Genomic DNA, 17,254 nt, shown 5'->3' on the forward strand with positions numbered 1-17,254 from the left:
ACATTATGGTGAGTACATAACTTCTTAATTTGAAGTAGTTAGCTTCATTTGTACATCAAACTATGGGATAATTCTTGGGAGGTCCTCATGGAAGGATGTTCCGAAGCACTGCTGAGCCGAAGGATGCTCTCCCTCTAGAAACAATATCGAATTTGTAATGGTTTACGAATGTATGAGATGAAGCCCAAGTGGCTGCTGAACAAATGTCAACAAACGACACCCTAGATCGGAAAGCAGCAGAGGTAGAGATCGATAGAGTAGAATGGGCATAGACTCCTCGAGGTGCAGACCGGCCAGAACTCTATGCCAAAAGGATACATTGTGAGATCCATCTGGACAAAGTGACTTGATACAGGTTTTCCCAAAGTGGCTTTAGCAAAGGATACAAAAAGCTGGTCTGATTTCCTGTGATCAGCTGTCCTGTGCAAATAGAATCTCAGCTGCCTATGTACGTCTAGAGTGTGTAACCTGTATTCACCTTTATTCTGGTAATTTGGAAACAAGACTGGTAAATTAATAGATTGGTTGATATTAGACTCCAAAGCAATTTTAGGCAGAAAGGAGGGATTGGTCCTGAGTGAAACTCTTTGTGAAAAATCAACTATGGTGGCTTGGCGCAAAGGGCTTGAAGTTCCGAAACCCTTCTGGCCGAAGTAATGGCAACAAGAAAAACTGTCTTCCAAGATAAGTATTTCAGATCCACCGAAGTTGCAGGCTCAAAGGGACGAGCTGCCAGAGACTGAAGGACAAGGGTTAAGTCCCAAGGAGGGACTGCATCTTTAACCGGAGGCCTTAAAAGAAAAGTGCCTTTTAGGAAGGTCTTACATAATTTAGACTAGGTCAAAGGGCCGAGATCACTCCCAACATGATAGTGAGAGATTGCAGCCAGCTGGACTTTGACCTTAAAAGAGCTAGCATCTTGGTCGAATAAGCCTGACAGAAAATCTAATACTGCTGGCAACGGAGGTGTAAAGGGATCTAAGTTTTGATGCTCTGCCCAAATGCAAAAATGCTTCCATTTGCTATTATAAATCCTTCTCTTAGACGGCTTGTGAGCGGCTACTAGCATAGCCTTGACAGGGGACAAGATACCGGGAGTCCTAGCTATCAGTGGAACTGGATCAACCAAGCTGTAAGCTTGAGGTTGTCCAGGTTCAGGACTGACAGGCCTGATGGGTGAGAAATCAGATCCGGGATGGGATCTAGAATCCATGGGGGATTCACTAGATGAGACCATAGATATGGGAACCATGGTTGACAAGGCCAGAATGGGGCAATGACGATTATTCTGCTCCCCAACCGTCGGGCTTTCTGTAAGAGCTTTAGCATCAGCGGAAGAGGAGGGTAAGCATAAAGTAGACCGGGTGGCCAAACATGCATCATAGAGTCTCTGGGGGATTCCCCGGGTGGGGGAATTGGAGCAAAGTAGTTGCTGCACTTTGCGTTCGAAGGCGAGGAGAAAAGATCGCAACGAGGTTGACCCCACTTGGAGAAGATTAGCTTCGCTACTCTGGGGTTCAGAGACCACTCGCATGGTGAGAGGATGGTTCGACTCAGTCTGTCTGCCAAGATGTTGGACCGGCCCGGAATGTGTGTCGCTATGAGAAAGCGGTCGTTGGATATCGCCCATTCCCACACTCTCATGGCCTCCCGACAAAGTGGATAGGACCTGATTCCCCCTTGTTTGTTGATATACCAGATAACCGACATATTGTCTGTCTGAATCGCAATTGTCCCCAAGGGAAGAAGGCTGTGAAGTGCTTGCAATGCCAAAAGCACCGCTCTCATCTCTAGGACACCGATATACAAAAAGGTCTCGAAATGGGTCCACGTGCCTTGGACAGTCCTGCCTATGCAGTGCCCCCCCCAGCCCGAGGCGAGAGGCATCCGTGGTCACCGTGGTTAGAGTAGGGGACAGAGAAGGGGAACCCTTTCTGGAGGTCTGGGGACTGGAGCCACCATAAGAGGGCTTTCCTGCGAACCCTGCTGAGGGGCACGGGGAAGCTCAGGGGATGTCGCAGGAGGGACCATTGGACTTGCAAGGTCCATTGAAGAACTCTCATATTCAAGCGCGAAGGGTAGAAGGTTGATAGTTACCGCCATCGAGCCTAAAGCCCTCAGGACCAATTCCGCAGGGGGAGCTGGGGACTGTAGAAGGGCCAGTATGTGGAGTTTTAGAGTTCGAAGCCGGTCCGGAGTCAAGAAGGCTAGAAGCTGGTTTGTGTTCAATCTGGCTCTAATGAAATCTAGGATTTGGGTTGGAAGAAGGGAAGATTTTCTGGTGTTGATAGTGATCCCCAGCCGGGGAGCTAGATGGAGAAAGTAGTCTCTGGTTGCGCATAGTAGATGCCTGATGGGGATGGTCAGGAGCCAGTCATCCAGGTACGGAAAGACCTGAATTCCCCGGAGTCTCAGGTGGGCCGCTACAACTGTCAAAACCTTGGTGAACACCCTGGGGGCTGTAGTGAGACCAAAGGGAAGGACCCTGAACTGGTAATGGCTGGCTCCTAGCCGGAAGTGGAGAAACCACTTGGATAGTCTGTCCATCTAAAATGTGGTAGTACGCATCCTTGAGGTCTATTGAGCACATCCAGTCGTTCTCCTGCAGAAGTGGGAGAATGGATTGGAGGATGACCATCTGGAACTTTTCTTTGGCTACTGACAGGTTTAGGAAGGACAGGTCGAGGATTGGTCTCAAGTCCCCCGTCTTTTTTGGCACCAAGAAGAACCTGGAGTAAAAGCCTGATCCGGACTGGTCTGGGGGGACGTGCTGGATTGCTCTTTTTTCTAGCAGCTGGAGGATTTCCCCTGGCTGCTGCCTCCCTTTCATTGGGTGGGACATCGGGGAGGCTTTGTGGAGTAGGAGGGGGATTGAGAAGGGGAATCTTGTAGCCTCTGGATAGGATCTGAAGCACCCAGCGATCTGTTGTAATGGACTCCCAAGTTGCTAGGTGCCTCAAGAAACGGCCCCCGACTGCCTCCAGAGTGGAGCAATCAGGTAACGCTTCAGGGTTGCTGCGTGGGCCGATCAGAGAAAGGTTCTCTGGACCCGAAGTTCTTCAGATCCCCTCTGCCTCTAGGGCGGCGCCCACTCTGTCCTCTGCCTCTGAAGGACGAGGGGTCCGGAGCGAAACGGGATTGTTGAGACTTCCGGAAACACATCATCTTCTGTCCCTTTTGGTTCCTCAAGAAGGACCTCTGGGGAGCAGAAAAGCGGACTGACTGCAGACACCTTCCAGTCTTTCTCGCTCTGGACCAATGTGTCGCGTACGGTCTTGTCAAAAAGGGCATAACCATCAAATGGGGCATTTGCGAACGACGCCTTGAAAGGTTCCGCGAAATCACAGTGACGGAGCCACGCCTGTCGCCGTAGGACGACGCCCGCTCTGCTGGCTCTAGCGGCTCCTTCCGTGGCATGGGATAGTAACCGCACAGAAGCATTAGAGATAGATTTGAGAGTGGCCATTCGGGTTGGGAACACTTTCTTATCCTCCACTGACATGGACTCTGGGGGGCGACCCAGCGTATTCTTTGATGAGATCCCGATGGAGGCGTATCACGTGTGCCATATAATTCAGCAACCTCAGAGAGAAGGTGGCTGAAGCTAACACCCGCTTCCCCAGACGGTCCATCGTCCGAGACTCCTTGTCTGGAGGACGGACAGAGGAACTCTCCTGAGCCAGTTCCCTTTTGGTGGCGGCTGCCACCAACATGGCATCTACCGGGGCTCCCTTGCTCCAACATGACTTATCCGAAGGGGGGCTGAGGATTATGTCAGGCCTCTTTGGAATGGGCTCCACAGTGTCCGGTTCCTTCCATGCCCTGGTAGTAATCATGTCTACCAGGGGTCGGCGGGAGGGGACACCCAAAGGTAGATGGGCCTACGTCAAACGCCTCCAGAAACAGACTTGTCAGAAAAAGGTTTTGGGGCTGACCACCCCCCTCTGATCCGAAGCATCTCCATGATGTCTCCAAAGGAGACGTCTTCGGGGGGTGACCTTGGGGAACCCTCCCCTTCCTCCAGGTCTGTGTCTTCTGTCAAGGACTCGGGTGAGTCCAAGTGCCTCCTTTTGCACTTGCGTTTGTGAGGACCCTCCTCAGGGGGGCTGTCTGAGGAGACCTCACCAACTACATCCTGTTCCGGCAAGGGAACACTCTGGGACGTTTGCGCAGGCTGTCCCTGGGACCGGGTGATGGAAGGTAGAACCGTCTGAGAGGGAGTGCAGGGTGGAGCAGAAGCCAGGAGCCTGGAGTCCCTCGACAATACCCTCTCCAGCAAATTGAACGCCGGAGAGCTGCTCTCTTGGATCCGAGAGCATACCCTCCCTCGGCTCCGATGTGCGGATCGGGGCAGAGGCAACCGGATCCGTAGGGCCAGCATGCTCCGACTGCGACGGATCCCAAGTCATACTGACACCTCCGGATCCGAAGCTCAGAGAGCCCGGATCTGAAGAAAAGGAACCCAATAGACTCGAGGGTGCCATCGGAGCCGAAGTACCGGACACTATCAGTACAGATGCTTCCCCGGCTCCAACGGTTCCGAACCCTGATAGTGGGTCGGAAGAGGAGCGATCAGGGCTAAAAAGGGGGTCTGGCTCCCCCCCGGAGAGGGGGGAGGCAGGAGCACTCATCTGCATTTGGGCATGGAGGAACATACACATCATCCGGTCCAAGTCTGCATCGGAGATGCTACGGGTAGACCTCGACGAGGCCACTGAGGCAGGCCGGGAATGCCACCTCGATGACCTCGAAGGCGACCGGGTCTCCTCTGGTGAGAAACGGGGAAATCGGAGCTGGGAAGGAGAAGAACCGGAGGCCATAGGCGGAGAAGCTCGCTTAGATGGCGGCACTGAGGAAGAGGTCTCGGCCTGCCTCGTGATGTTTCCGCTTCTCCTTCCTAGCTTCCCTCTCCTTTTGGCCAAGGGTGGGAGGGTGAGTTCCGGCCAGAGGGAGAGAAGGTGGCGCTGCCGAAGCTTCAGCAAGAGCCACAGAGGGACCGGAGGACGAAGCAGAGTCCGGGGGCAACAGTCCCGCCAGAATCAGCTTCGACCTCCTGTCCCCAAGGGCCCTGGGGTTGAACGCTGCACAAATAGTGCAGCCCGAGGAGAGATGTTCAACCCCAAGGCAAATAACACAGAGTGTGGCCATCCACTGGTGGCAGCTTATGGCCACACTCGGTACATTTAGAAAAAAGCTTTGGGCGCCTCAGACAAATCCTACCCACAACACTAGGCCCCAAAACTGACACCTTAACACACACACAGGGAGTGGAATACACTCAAACTGACTAACAAAAAGTACAGTTTTGTACCTACCATAAATGTAGATGTTCGAAGATCCACATTGCTGCAGTCCTTACTTATGGGGTAGTCCGCTGTCCTCGGTCGGCCCGAATACCAAAGTATTAGGCTGACGTCGATCATGGGCGCCTAGATCTGACAGAGCGTCAGGGTATAAAGGCGCATGACAGACATCATATCCTCAGTCTTTTCTTGCCCCAGATGTCAGAAGACCAAACCAGAAAGGCCACAGCCAAAAAGAGAATACCTCCCAAAAACATGCCCAACAACAACCATCACCTAAAGCATAGCACCAAGTCAAACTACAGTGGGGAAGGAGGGAGGGTAAATTGGACTGCAGCAATGTGGATCTTCGAACATCTACATTTATGGTAGGTACAAAACTGTACTATGTTCTTCATCTCACATTGCTGCAGTCCTTACTTATGCGTAGTATCCCAAAGCAGGGAAAGGGAGGATGGTAAAATCATAAAGCAGTAGGGGCCGCTAAAATGCCCTGTAAAATTGCAGTGGCAAATCCAGCCCTAGACTTAGAATAAAGAGGAAGGTGGTAAAGTTTAGAAAAGGTATGCACTGAACTCTAAGTAGCTGCCTCCAAAATGTCTTTTGTAGCTACCCCCCTTAGAAAGGCCGTAGAAGTAGCAGTAGCCCTAGTGGAATGAGGCCTGATCCCAGCAGGAATCTCCTTACCATGATGGGAATAACCGAAAGAAATACAAAACCCAATCCATTTTGAAATAGTTTGTTTTGAAACAGGTTTACCCTGTGAACCCAAAGCAAAAGAAACAAACAATTGCTGAGACTGTCTGAACTCCTTGGTTCTGCTCAAATAATAACGCAACTGCCTGTGAATATCCAAAGTATGCAAAATTTTCTCCCCTTTATTTTGGGGTTTGCATAAAAAGTAGGCAAATGAATAGTTTGATTTAAGGCCACACTAGAAACCACTTTAGGCATAAAGGAAAGATTAGTACAAAGATACCCTATCCTTATGAAAAATCAGGAAAGGCTCCACTGCCATGAGGGCCTGTAATTCAGAAACCCTGCTTGCAGAGGTAATGGCCAACAAAAAAGCAGTTTTCCATGACAAATACTTTAACTCGGCAGTAGCTGCAGGCTCAAAAGGTTGTAGAGTAAGTTTTCCAACACAAAATTGAGATCCCAAGCAGGAGTAGGAGCTCGTGGGGTCCTATATCCTTTGCCCCTCTCAGAAATTGCTTAAACCAAGGATGAGAGAATAAAGGAGGGTCACAATCATAGTGAGCAGAAATGGCTGCAGCATGGACCTTTATTGAGGAGAAAGACAGACCCTTGTCCAATAACTCAGTAAGATATTGAAGAACACTTAAATCAGGTTTGGAGACATCAAAGTCCTTTCCTTTGCAACAAATAAAAAATCTCCTCCATTTATCAGCGTAAACTTTTCTGGTACTAGGCCGCCTGGCCTCCAAAATAACATTCAAAACTTGTTGTGGAAGCTGAGACCCACCAGAGTCTAAAACAGAATATGCCAGGCTGTGAGATGCAGAGACTGAACCTTGACATTGAGGAAGTGACTGTCCTCTTGTGACAAAAGGTGCGGAATCAAAGGCAGAGGCCATGGAGGTTCTCGTACTAAACTCCTCAGTAGTGGGTACCAGTGTTGTCGAGGCCAATCCGGTGCTATCAAAATCATGGTTGTCTTGTCTTGTCTGGCCTTCAAAAGTACCTTGGGAAGAAGAGGCAGAGGTGGAAAGGCATATACATGCAGATTGTTACAACTGAATGATAGAGCTTCCACCTTCCAAGCTGTGTGATGAAACATTTTTGTGCAAAACTTTGGCAACTGGTAATTTAGTGGAGAAGCGAACAGATCTATGTCTGGAGTTCCCCATAACACTGTCAACTTTTGAAATACATGAGGATCCAATTTCCACTCGTGAGGATCCACTATTTGTCTGCTCAATACATCTGCTAAGGAGTTCTGTGCTCCTGGTAGAAACCTTGCCTGAAGAGTGAGGTGTAGATTGAGAGCAGTTTCCCCCAGAATCATCGCTTGTTGATGTACCACATGACAGTGGTGTTGTCTGTTTGAATCAACACCTGCCCTGGGTGAAGTAAATCTTTGAAAGCCATCAATGCAAACTGGACTGCTAACATTTCCTTCAAGTTGATATGCAAATGTTGGAGTGTGACAGGCCACGTGTTTTGCACCCATTCTCCATTGAGGTGTGCTCCCCAAGCCTTGTCCGAGGCATCTGTCGTTAGAATCTGACTCGCCTCTGGCCGGGTCACAGAGTCCCTTGTTTAGGTGACATTCCTGCGCCCACCACAAAAACTCCTTCTGAATGCAAGGTATTATCCGAATGACAGTGTCTAGATCTTGGCAGTGCTGTGTCCATACATTTGAGATACCATAGAAGCTTCCTCATATGCAATTTGGCATTGGGAAGCACCAGAATACAAGATGCCATGAACCCCAAGGCTTGAAGGACTGTCCTTGCAGTCAGCCTGGACCATAGAGACATTTGATGGAAATAAAGAGAAAGGCTTCTTTGTTTGTCCGGGGTCAAAAAAGCCATCTGGGAAGCTGTATTCAGTCTCACACCCAGAAAGCACATGTCCTGAGAGGGTACTAGACTGGACTTTGTTTCGTTCACAGAATACCCTAGGCATCTTAACACTGCCATCACATACTGTAGATGAAGAAGTTCTTCCTTTTCTTGTGCAATAATCAGGCAATCGTCCAAATAAGGATAAATCTGTATTCCTCTTATTCTGAAAAAGGTTATCACTGGAGCCAGAACCTTCGTGAACACTCTGGGCGCAGTAGAAAAGCCAAAGGGCAATGCAGAGAACTGATAATGTAAATTTCCAGCCCGAAAACGCAGGTACCTCCTGCAACTGGGCCTGATAGGAAAGGAACATGAAGGTAAGCCTCTTTGAGATCCAGAGTAACCATCCAGTGATCTTTCCCCAACAGAGGTAAAAGTTGTTGTAAAGTCAGCATCTTGAACTTTGGAATGTCCAGGTAAGTGTTGAGGATAGATAAATCCAAAATTGGTCTCCACGTGTTCCCTTTCTTTGGAACTAGAAACAGGCGAGAATAAAATCCTAAGCCCACTTCTGACAGAGGAACTGGCTGTATAGCTCCTATTTGAAGAAGTAAAGAAATTTGTCTATGAGCCTCTATCCTTTGCTGAGGAGGGACGTCTGGCATGCCTTTGAAAGGAGGCATGGTATGGAAATAGAACTTGTAACCTCGGTTTATAATGTCCAATACCCATTTGTCCTGGGTGACTAAATGCCAATTTTGCTTGAAAAGAACCAACTTGCCCTCACCAGCAGAATGAGCAGGCGAACTCCATTGTCTCGGCCTGAAGGTATTTTGAGCTCTGCCCCTACCACGCCGAGATCTACCCCTAGACTGAGAATCAGAAGAAGGGTACGTCCACCCCTTAGTAGGCCAATTTCTACTAAACTTTGGAGGTTGTACCTGCAAAAAATCTTTAACAGTCTGCATAGACTTAGCCTTGTCTTCCATTTTCTTTAAGACAGACTCCACAGGAGGACCAAACAAAACTTCAGACTGCAAAGGGGCATCCCGAATTCTAGACTTAACATGCTCAGACAAATTCTGATCCTTAAGCCAGGCGTGCCTACGAATAACTGAACCAGTGGCAGCCACCCTAGAAGAAGCCTGTAAAGCATCAAAACCACATTGCAGAGAGTGCTTACCCACCTGTTCAGAAACATGCACTAAATCCTGCAATTCTTTACACACTATGTCCTCTGCCAAAGCATCCACTTAAACTGGCAGTTCAAAGCTCTCATTGCTAAAGTAGAAGAGGTATACAACTACTTACCCCATCTATCCAAAGCTCTAGCTTCCTTATCCAGAGGAACCGGATTCTTAACAACAGAGGCTCTAACACCCTTAGGCCCCTGACTAATAGTTTCTGGGTCCGCCCTAGGACTCTTATACAGATATTTATGAGCCGCAGGCACCCTGTAATACCTGTCCGGTTTAACTGGGGCAGGAGGCACAGAATCTGGATTAAGGGAAGCTTCCGAGAAAACATCTGAAACAACATCCAAAACCGGAGGTATAGCTAAGGGTCTATGCTGTGGTAAAAACAAGAACTCCCTAAGTCTCTTCCGTGAATCAGAGTAATCCTGTCCTTCCCACTCCAAATGCTCCCTCATGGAATGCAGAGTTTCTGAAAAATCCTCCGGAGGAGAAGCAGAAGGAGAGGAATCCTCTGCATCAGAATCAGAATAAGGAGGGAAATCTTGAATGTCTTCAGCAGAAGACTCTGAATCATCGAAGCCTGCTCCAAACTTTCCAACTCTGGCTCCCATCCTGGGCCTCTTATCAGGAGGGGGCATAGAACCTCTAATTAAAGTAATCAAATCCTCTGCCATTTTAAGCATGTGCTTTTTAGGCACAGACCCTGACGAACCAGAACTGACACCAGAGGAAGGCAAAACAGAACTGCCCTTAGAAGGAGCCTTAGAAACAGTAATAGAAGGCCTAACCACCTCAGGCATAGAAGGGAGAATAGTAACCTGAGAGGCCCCTTCAGCCTGACCTGCCTCCTGAGAGGCCACATCTTGTAAAACCAAAGTTTCCCCCTGGGACTCAATAGAAACTTCAGCCGGATCCACCTGTTCAGCAGTAGCTTCTAAAGGTCCGGCGTCCGAGACGGACGAATCAACCTGCCTAGGCTTTAAAGATTTGTCTTTGCGCTTCTTAGTAGAAGCAGGCGTCGAAACATCCGACGGCATATTATAATTACACCTCTTGCCAAAGACCAACCTAGCGCAATCTAACCTCCGTTTTATAGTGCGCTTATTAAACCTAGCACAGAACCGACACCCAACTACGTCGTGCTCCGGTCCCAAACAAGGAATACAAAGCGAGTGGAAATCCCTATGCGGTATCTGTTTCCCACAAGAAATACAATTATTCACTTTTTCTGACATCCGGTAAGTAACTGAGGCAAGAAAAAACAAAAATATTCTAGCGGGTACTTAGCCCAACTTGGTATCGGTCTGAAACTCCAGCGAAAAATTTCAGAACGCCGAACGGCACTTGCAACGCTGCTTCTGCATCGGACCATGCAGCAAAAAAGACTGAGGATATGACGTCGGTCATGCGCCTTTATACCCTGACGCTCTGATGTCAGATCTAGGCGCCCATGATCGACGTCAGCCTAATACTTTGGTATTCGGGCCGACCGAGGACAGCGGACTACCCCATAAGTAAGGACTGCAGCAATGTGAGATGAAGAACATCAAAGGTACGCTAATCTAGGTAGGTGAGAACAGACACACAGACACACAGACACACAGACACACAGACACACAGACACACAGACACACAGACACACAGACACACAGACACACAGACACACAGACACACAGACACACAGACACACAGACACACAGACAGAAAAGAAAGATTTTTCTCACAAACTCCTATCCTACACCTGGAAGCGCGTTCAAAGCTACTGTTCAGAACTGCGGCAAACGAGATCAGAGGTCAGGAAGGGATAGCAGGGGGTTATGGGTAAAGGGGAGTTGCTTGGAGCTCGGATCTTAGCTGTTTGAAGCTGCCCGCTCGGATCCGATATGGATCCGATACCCATAGGTTGATGTACAAATGAAGTTAACTACTTCAGATCGATGAACTTGGGAGATTAAGTTCTGTGCCCTTTCGGCGGGGAGACGAGCTGTCATGTTCACTGTGTCTACCTCTGCGACTATAAAAATCACTGATTGAGAGGGGAATAATGCAGATATTTTCCAATTTATGGAGATCCCTAACTGAGCAAGAGTTGAATCGTGGCGTCCCTGTTTTGGAGCAGTAGATGCCTGGAGGGGACGGTCAGGAGCCAGTCATCCAAATACGGAAACACCTGGAATTCCTGACATCTCACGTGAGCTGTCACTACTGCCATGCATTTGGTGAAAACCCTGGGGGCTGTGGTGAGACCAAAGGGCAGTGTGCGAAACTGATAGTGACTGGCTCCAAGCCGGAAGCGTAGATGGCTTCTGGACGCCTTGTCCATTTTTATGCAGTAGTAGGCGTCCTGAAGATCCAGAGAACACATCTAAAAGTCTTTCCCAAACAACGGGAGTATAGACTGCAGTGTTACCATCCGAAACTTGTCCTTCACGGATTCGTTCAATCTGCTGAGGTCCAATATTGGCCTCCAATCTCCAGTTCATTTTGGAACTAAAAGCAACCTGTTTATCTCCACAGTTGCCTGATCCCTATGATTGGGTGGTACATCTGGGATCTTTTTAGGAACAAACTGATAGGGAAAAGGGTACGATATAGCCTCTGGTAACAACTCTTAGTACCCACTTGTCTTGGGTAATATTTAGCCAGGCTTCTTGGTACAAAGAAATGAGACCCCCGACTGGCCCCAGAGAAGCGGAGTTGGGCCCCACATCAGGAGCGCTGATGAGGCCGTCCTCGAAAGGAATCACGGCCTTGTTGGTATTGTGGACCGCACCTGCCTCTAGGGCGTCTGCCATTTCCTCCTCCTCTGCCTCTGAAGGAGGATTCACCCTGTGTGTCAGGAAAAGACCTCTTGAACCACATTTTACCACCCCCTTTGACCCTTAGGATATGGTCTGGAAGAGACAGTAAAACGCACTCCCACAGCAGAAAGCGTCTTTCCTTCTTGCTCACACCGAGTGAGTATGCCCTTCACCTTGGAACCATCAAATGGGGTGTTGGGAAAGTAGACTTGAACGATAAGCTCATCCAGGAGTGGCGCATCAAGGCAACTCCGGAACCCGCTGCTCTACTCGCTCCATCCGCAGCATAAGAGATAAGTTGCATGGAGTCGTTAACCACAGAATTTAAGGTGGACAACTGAGTAGAAATCTTATCAGGAACTCCCTCAGTACACACACCTTGTATGGAATATCTCCTAACTCCTTGAGGAGATCCCTTTGCAACCTCGTGAAGTGCATGAGATAGTTCAACGATCGAAGGGTGAAGGCCGCTGAACTAAAAATAAACTTCCCAAATCTGTCCATCTGTCGAGACTCCTCGTTTGGCAGATGAACAGATGAAGAGGTCTCCACCAACTCCTCCTTCGTGGCCGCCACCACCATGGCATCTACGGGAACACTCTTGGACAAGAACTCTTTATCAGGAGGGGCAGACAAGAACATATTTGGTCTCCTGGGGACTGGCTCCATGGTGTCAGGAGTATCCCACACCTTTCGACTAACTAGATCCATCAGTTCGTCAAAAGGTGGAGATACCCAAGAGGCAGAAGGTTGAGACCCAAAAGCCTTCAGGTACACAGACTCATCATCAGAAGGGTTAACAGTGGACCAGTCACACCTCTGCCTAAGGATTTCTAAAATGTAAACAAAGGACACATCAGAGGACGACTTGGGGGAACCCTTCAGACTCTAGGTCAGTGTCCGATGCCAAAGACTCATTCTGGGAGTCAATATGTTTCCTCTTACATAACCTCTTCTGGGGGGGCTCCTCAGAAGAATTTCCGGGGAAGCCTCGGAAGAGTGGGGGCCACCAACCGATGGCTCCTGAGGCTCCGGGTCTGCTGTCTCCAGAGAGAGTAGGGGCCGAGACTGAAGTGGGTGCTCTCGAGGGAAGAGTGCCGATGCCACTGGTAGGGGGCTGGAGAATGAGACAGCATGCCAACCTCCCCCACTCTGAAGAGACACGGGTCAGTGTCAGAGCTGTCGGCTCAGACACAGATGCAGGGTTCGAGCTCACCCTGGCCGAAGCACCGAGAGGAAGACTTGGAACTAAAGAAGACAGATTCCAACCCTCCCTGTCGGTGCCAACAGGAGAGCTTGGGCTCGTGGACACGACAGACTGCACTGAGCATGTCGGAGCTGAACCCGGCTCCAAGGCAGCAACAAGGTGAGTTGGAGCCGGCATTTCCTCCGTTGGCACTAAGCACTCAGTCTCCAAAAGGTCAGTATGGCTCGAAGGAGGAACAGTAAACAAGGGCAAAGCTGGGCCAAGTGGCTCCGGAGTAGACTGGGTCAGAGCCAACAATAATTTTGGTAAGGCAGACTACTTCAGGAGTCTCAGCACTACCCTCTCCACATCTTCTGGAAGACATAGTTGGGGATCTTGACCTGGAGGGCACTGGTGACTTAATTGTTATGGAAACTGGTAGGGAGCTTACATACTGGCTCCGAGTAGCAGAGTCAACTGCTGTATCAATAGGTTCAGAGATTGGTTCCGAAACACGTGTAACTGACTCAGACACCACCGTGATGCTCGCTTTCGGCTCCGAAGGCTGAGTCGTCGAGGAGGCAGATTTGGATTGTTTTGATTGTTTAGGAGGTGGTTCTGAGACACCAGCCGGTGCCGGAGAAGGCCTTTTTGAGGATTTTGATTTCCCAGACTTAGAGGAAGCCGAAGAACTGGACAGTGCTTCTTCAAAGCATGGTTTCAATAGACCCTTGAATATGAGTTTGTTCTTCCTCTCCTGTAACACTCTAGGACAGAAAGCATGGCAGAACAAACACGACTCCTGCAAGTGGATGGCCCCTAGGCAGTAAACACAGCTACTGTGGCCATCCATTAAGGATATCTTTTGGGAGCATTTCATTCACTTTCTGAACCTAGAGGGTTTATGCTCCTTACTTTCCTTAGACATATTACACACACACAACTCAGATGAAAAAGAGAAAAAGGAGGACTAGGTCCAACTAAACCGGGCCTAGCCCTAAGGAGGAGTTACACGAGGACTAGGTCCTCTAACTCAAACAGGCCTAGCCCGGTGTAGAGAAAGCTACCTAAAGGAGTTGCACAAGGACTAGGTCCTCTAACTTAAACGGGCCTAGCCCGGTGTAGTGAAACTAGATCTTCTAACTTAAACAGACCAGAAAGGAAAGCCCATGCACACAAGAGAAACCGTAAATGACACAATAAATTTCTATATTCCTAAGAAAAAACAGGTAGTATACTTGCAATCCTAGTAAATTCACAAGCAAATCCCCGCCAAAACAAACAATGTCAAATAGCAGAAACTGCCAACAGTGACCAAAAAGGTCAGAACAATAGACAAGACAACAGGAGCCCCTGTTGACTAAGAGCGGAAACCCGCCAAAAACTCAAAAAATGCACAACGGCACTTAAAACTAACTGGCACACAGGATACCAACAACAACTAGAAACTAAACTGCACTCAAAAAGGGCAAGCAATACAACTGCCTAATATATTAGCAACACTAAATATACAATAAAGGTTCTAATAAAGCACTGAATACGATAGAATATAACATTTTGAAAAACTAAGCCAGAGCCAAGAGAAGCACAACCGAACTCGTCAACGTGGCAAACTAGATCTGGGGATTGTATTGGTGCACCATGGGATACCTGCTTAGCCCCGAGCAAACCAGAAGTCTTTCAGCTTGTAAATCGGCCGAGTCGAAGCAAAGGATTGGCTCCGAACCCATATGTAAAAATAAAGGTGAGATCAGACTACCTAACATACATACATATTTTTTTTTTAATAAAACAGAAAAAAAATTAAAAAAAAGTGTATAATAATAATGAGAAAGGGACGTTCCCAAAGAATTATATCAGAGTCTAGAAGCTGTAATACTGCAGGTTACTGAGGAAATTCAACTAAATCCTACAGCTGTCACTAAAAGACTGAACAACCAACTTTGTGCAGGCTTTTCCCAAATGGGAGGGGATTAGCAGATTCCCTATCAAAGGAATTCATAGGAGGGGATTTTGAGCTCTGGATAGCTGCCATAGTGGTCTGTGCAGGAGCACAGCCCATTTGCCACTGAGACAGTGTGAATGATGAACAGATGACCATTTGCAGGTTCTGTTCAGGAGAAATAATTCACAAAGACGACAAAGTGAAACATAAGTTGTACATATCAAAATCCAGAAAAAAATAATATATAACAAAAACTGTACTTTAGTAATTAACAGATGTAGATAAAATATGAAAGAAATGCACATTTTACATGCTTACATTTCAGGGTGGAAATGCTCTGGTGTAATGACAGTTAGGGCAGAGGTGGGTGGAAGAGGTTAACAGGTGTTAGAAGTTGCGAGAGCTTAAGGTTACAGACTGAAAGGCCCTTATGTGATGTGGAATTCTGTGCAGCAAGATCTATTTGATTTGGTGTGGAGGAATTTTAAGTTCAGTTCTGAGGGTAAAGGAAGGGGGAATGCAGTTCATTTAGGTGTGAAGGGAGGGATTCCCAAATTTTAGGTGCAAGGATGGAGAAGAGTGGTTCCTGCAGTACAGCCTGGTTTGTAGAGGGTGGGGGTTGTTAACTATGGCTCACTCTTGGCAAACTCACAAGTAATAATGACATGCTACTTGTAAAGTTTGTCAAGTTCTGCTACACATCACTTGACCATTTTGTTAAATGTCTTGCATTTGCCCCAAGGTTATATGACCCAAGACATCCTTGAAGGAAGCTTGTGGGCTTGCTTAACACTTTACCTAAAGCTGCAAATCCTTTTTTTTAAGTTATGACAAAATGGTCAAATATTCAATAAGCCATACCATTTCCCTAATGATAAACTGACAAGAAATGATGTCACAACATTTCAATACGCTTACATTTTGGGGAAAAAACAAACAAAAAAAAAAAAAAACAAAAAACATCTAACTAACCTCTTCATTGGTTTCAGTATATCCATGCAGACAGTGGACTACATCATTCTGGGGTATTTCAGAATGCTGATTTATATACTGTACCCATTAAGATGTGACTCTGTAAATGGATTCCTACCACACTTACCAAATGCTCATATTTAGCACCTGCCAGTTAGCAGCCAAAGCAAATTTCAGACATTTTTCAAGCTTTGCAAAGAAAGCATTGAAAGCAAACCGCACCAAAATTAAACTTCAATGTCTAACTTACTACATTTAATAAGAACAGCAAATGATTTCAACAGATTTTAGCTACACATTTTTAAGAAAAACTGGCCACTGTCGGTAGTGTACAAGGAATAAAGCCTCAATTGTGGCCCAAGCAACCTACCTGTCATTTGTCTGACGACATGAAGAATAATTTCCACAAGGGATAATGGGTTGATTCTGAAAGGAAAAAAGTGACAAAACTAGTTCATCTAAGTAAAACTGTTATGTTTTGGAGACCAAAGTTAGCACTGTACCACTGGAAGTCAAAACACAGACATTGGTCCTGGTACTAAATAATGTAGTTGTAGCAGTGTGATGTGACTGCATGTTCTTGTTAACAGTGATCCCACAACAAACATTAGTTCTTCTGCTTTCCAGTGCAGAAAAATTGACATAGCTAAACCTAGGCAATACCTTAGAAACTTCATTCTTACATGATGTACAACCTAAATACAAACACAAGTAGAACTGGTACTAATACCGAAAACAGTTATATGCTTTATAACTACTGAGTTAATAACACTCTCTAAAGGATTATAAATTGATTACATTTGATTGGAAGTGTAGGACAAGTACTACTAAGGTTGTTAAGGAAGCCCTACTTTGGAAACAGAATAACTTCTTATCTTCTTTGACAGAGTTTAGTTAACTAGGTGGGCTGGAGACAGCTGATGCTAAATTATAAATTATTAAAATCACTGAATGTTCCACTAAATTCTGTACCCTTGCCTGAAGACAAAACTAAAATTTAATTAAGATCAAATAAAAACAGCTGCAGAACTAAAAATTGACTTCTGATAAGTCTGTACAGTTCATGGAACACAGTGGAATTATCATTAATTGATACCATTAGGCAAATGAAAATTCAGTAAATCTAGGAAATCAGAGGTAAAAATCTAACAAAACATCAAACTTGTAGGATACCGATAACATTATGACAGTAACTAGGAAAGAAGCATTCTGAAAAGATGAAAAGTACAGTTTTGTACCTACCATAAATGTAGATGTCCGATAGGAATGCATCTGCAGTCCTTACAAATGGGTTGTCCTGTCGTCAGGCAGCCCTTCGGT

General features: G+C 47.0%; 1 protein-coding gene across 1 annotated transcript in view; it reads right to left on the reverse strand.

The window, feature by feature from the left end:
- The window catches only part of PSMD13 (proteasome 26S subunit, non-ATPase 13), an 890,326-nt gene that overhangs the window by 638,800 nt on the left and 234,272 nt on the right, over nt 1–17,254 (reverse strand). The window contains exon 4 of the mRNA XM_044082827.1: nt 16,305–16,360. Within this exon, the coding sequence (XP_043938762.1) occupies nt 16,305–16,360 (56 nt within the window). The remainder of the gene's footprint in view (nt 1–16,304; nt 16,361–17,254) is intronic.

Source organism: Protopterus annectens, chromosome 9.part0 (genome assembly GCF_019279795.1).
Source record: "Protopterus annectens isolate FY-2018-M chromosome 9.part0, PAN1.0, whole genome shotgun sequence".
Lineage (NCBI taxonomy): Eukaryota > Metazoa > Chordata > Ceratodontiformes > Protopteridae > Protopterus > Protopterus annectens.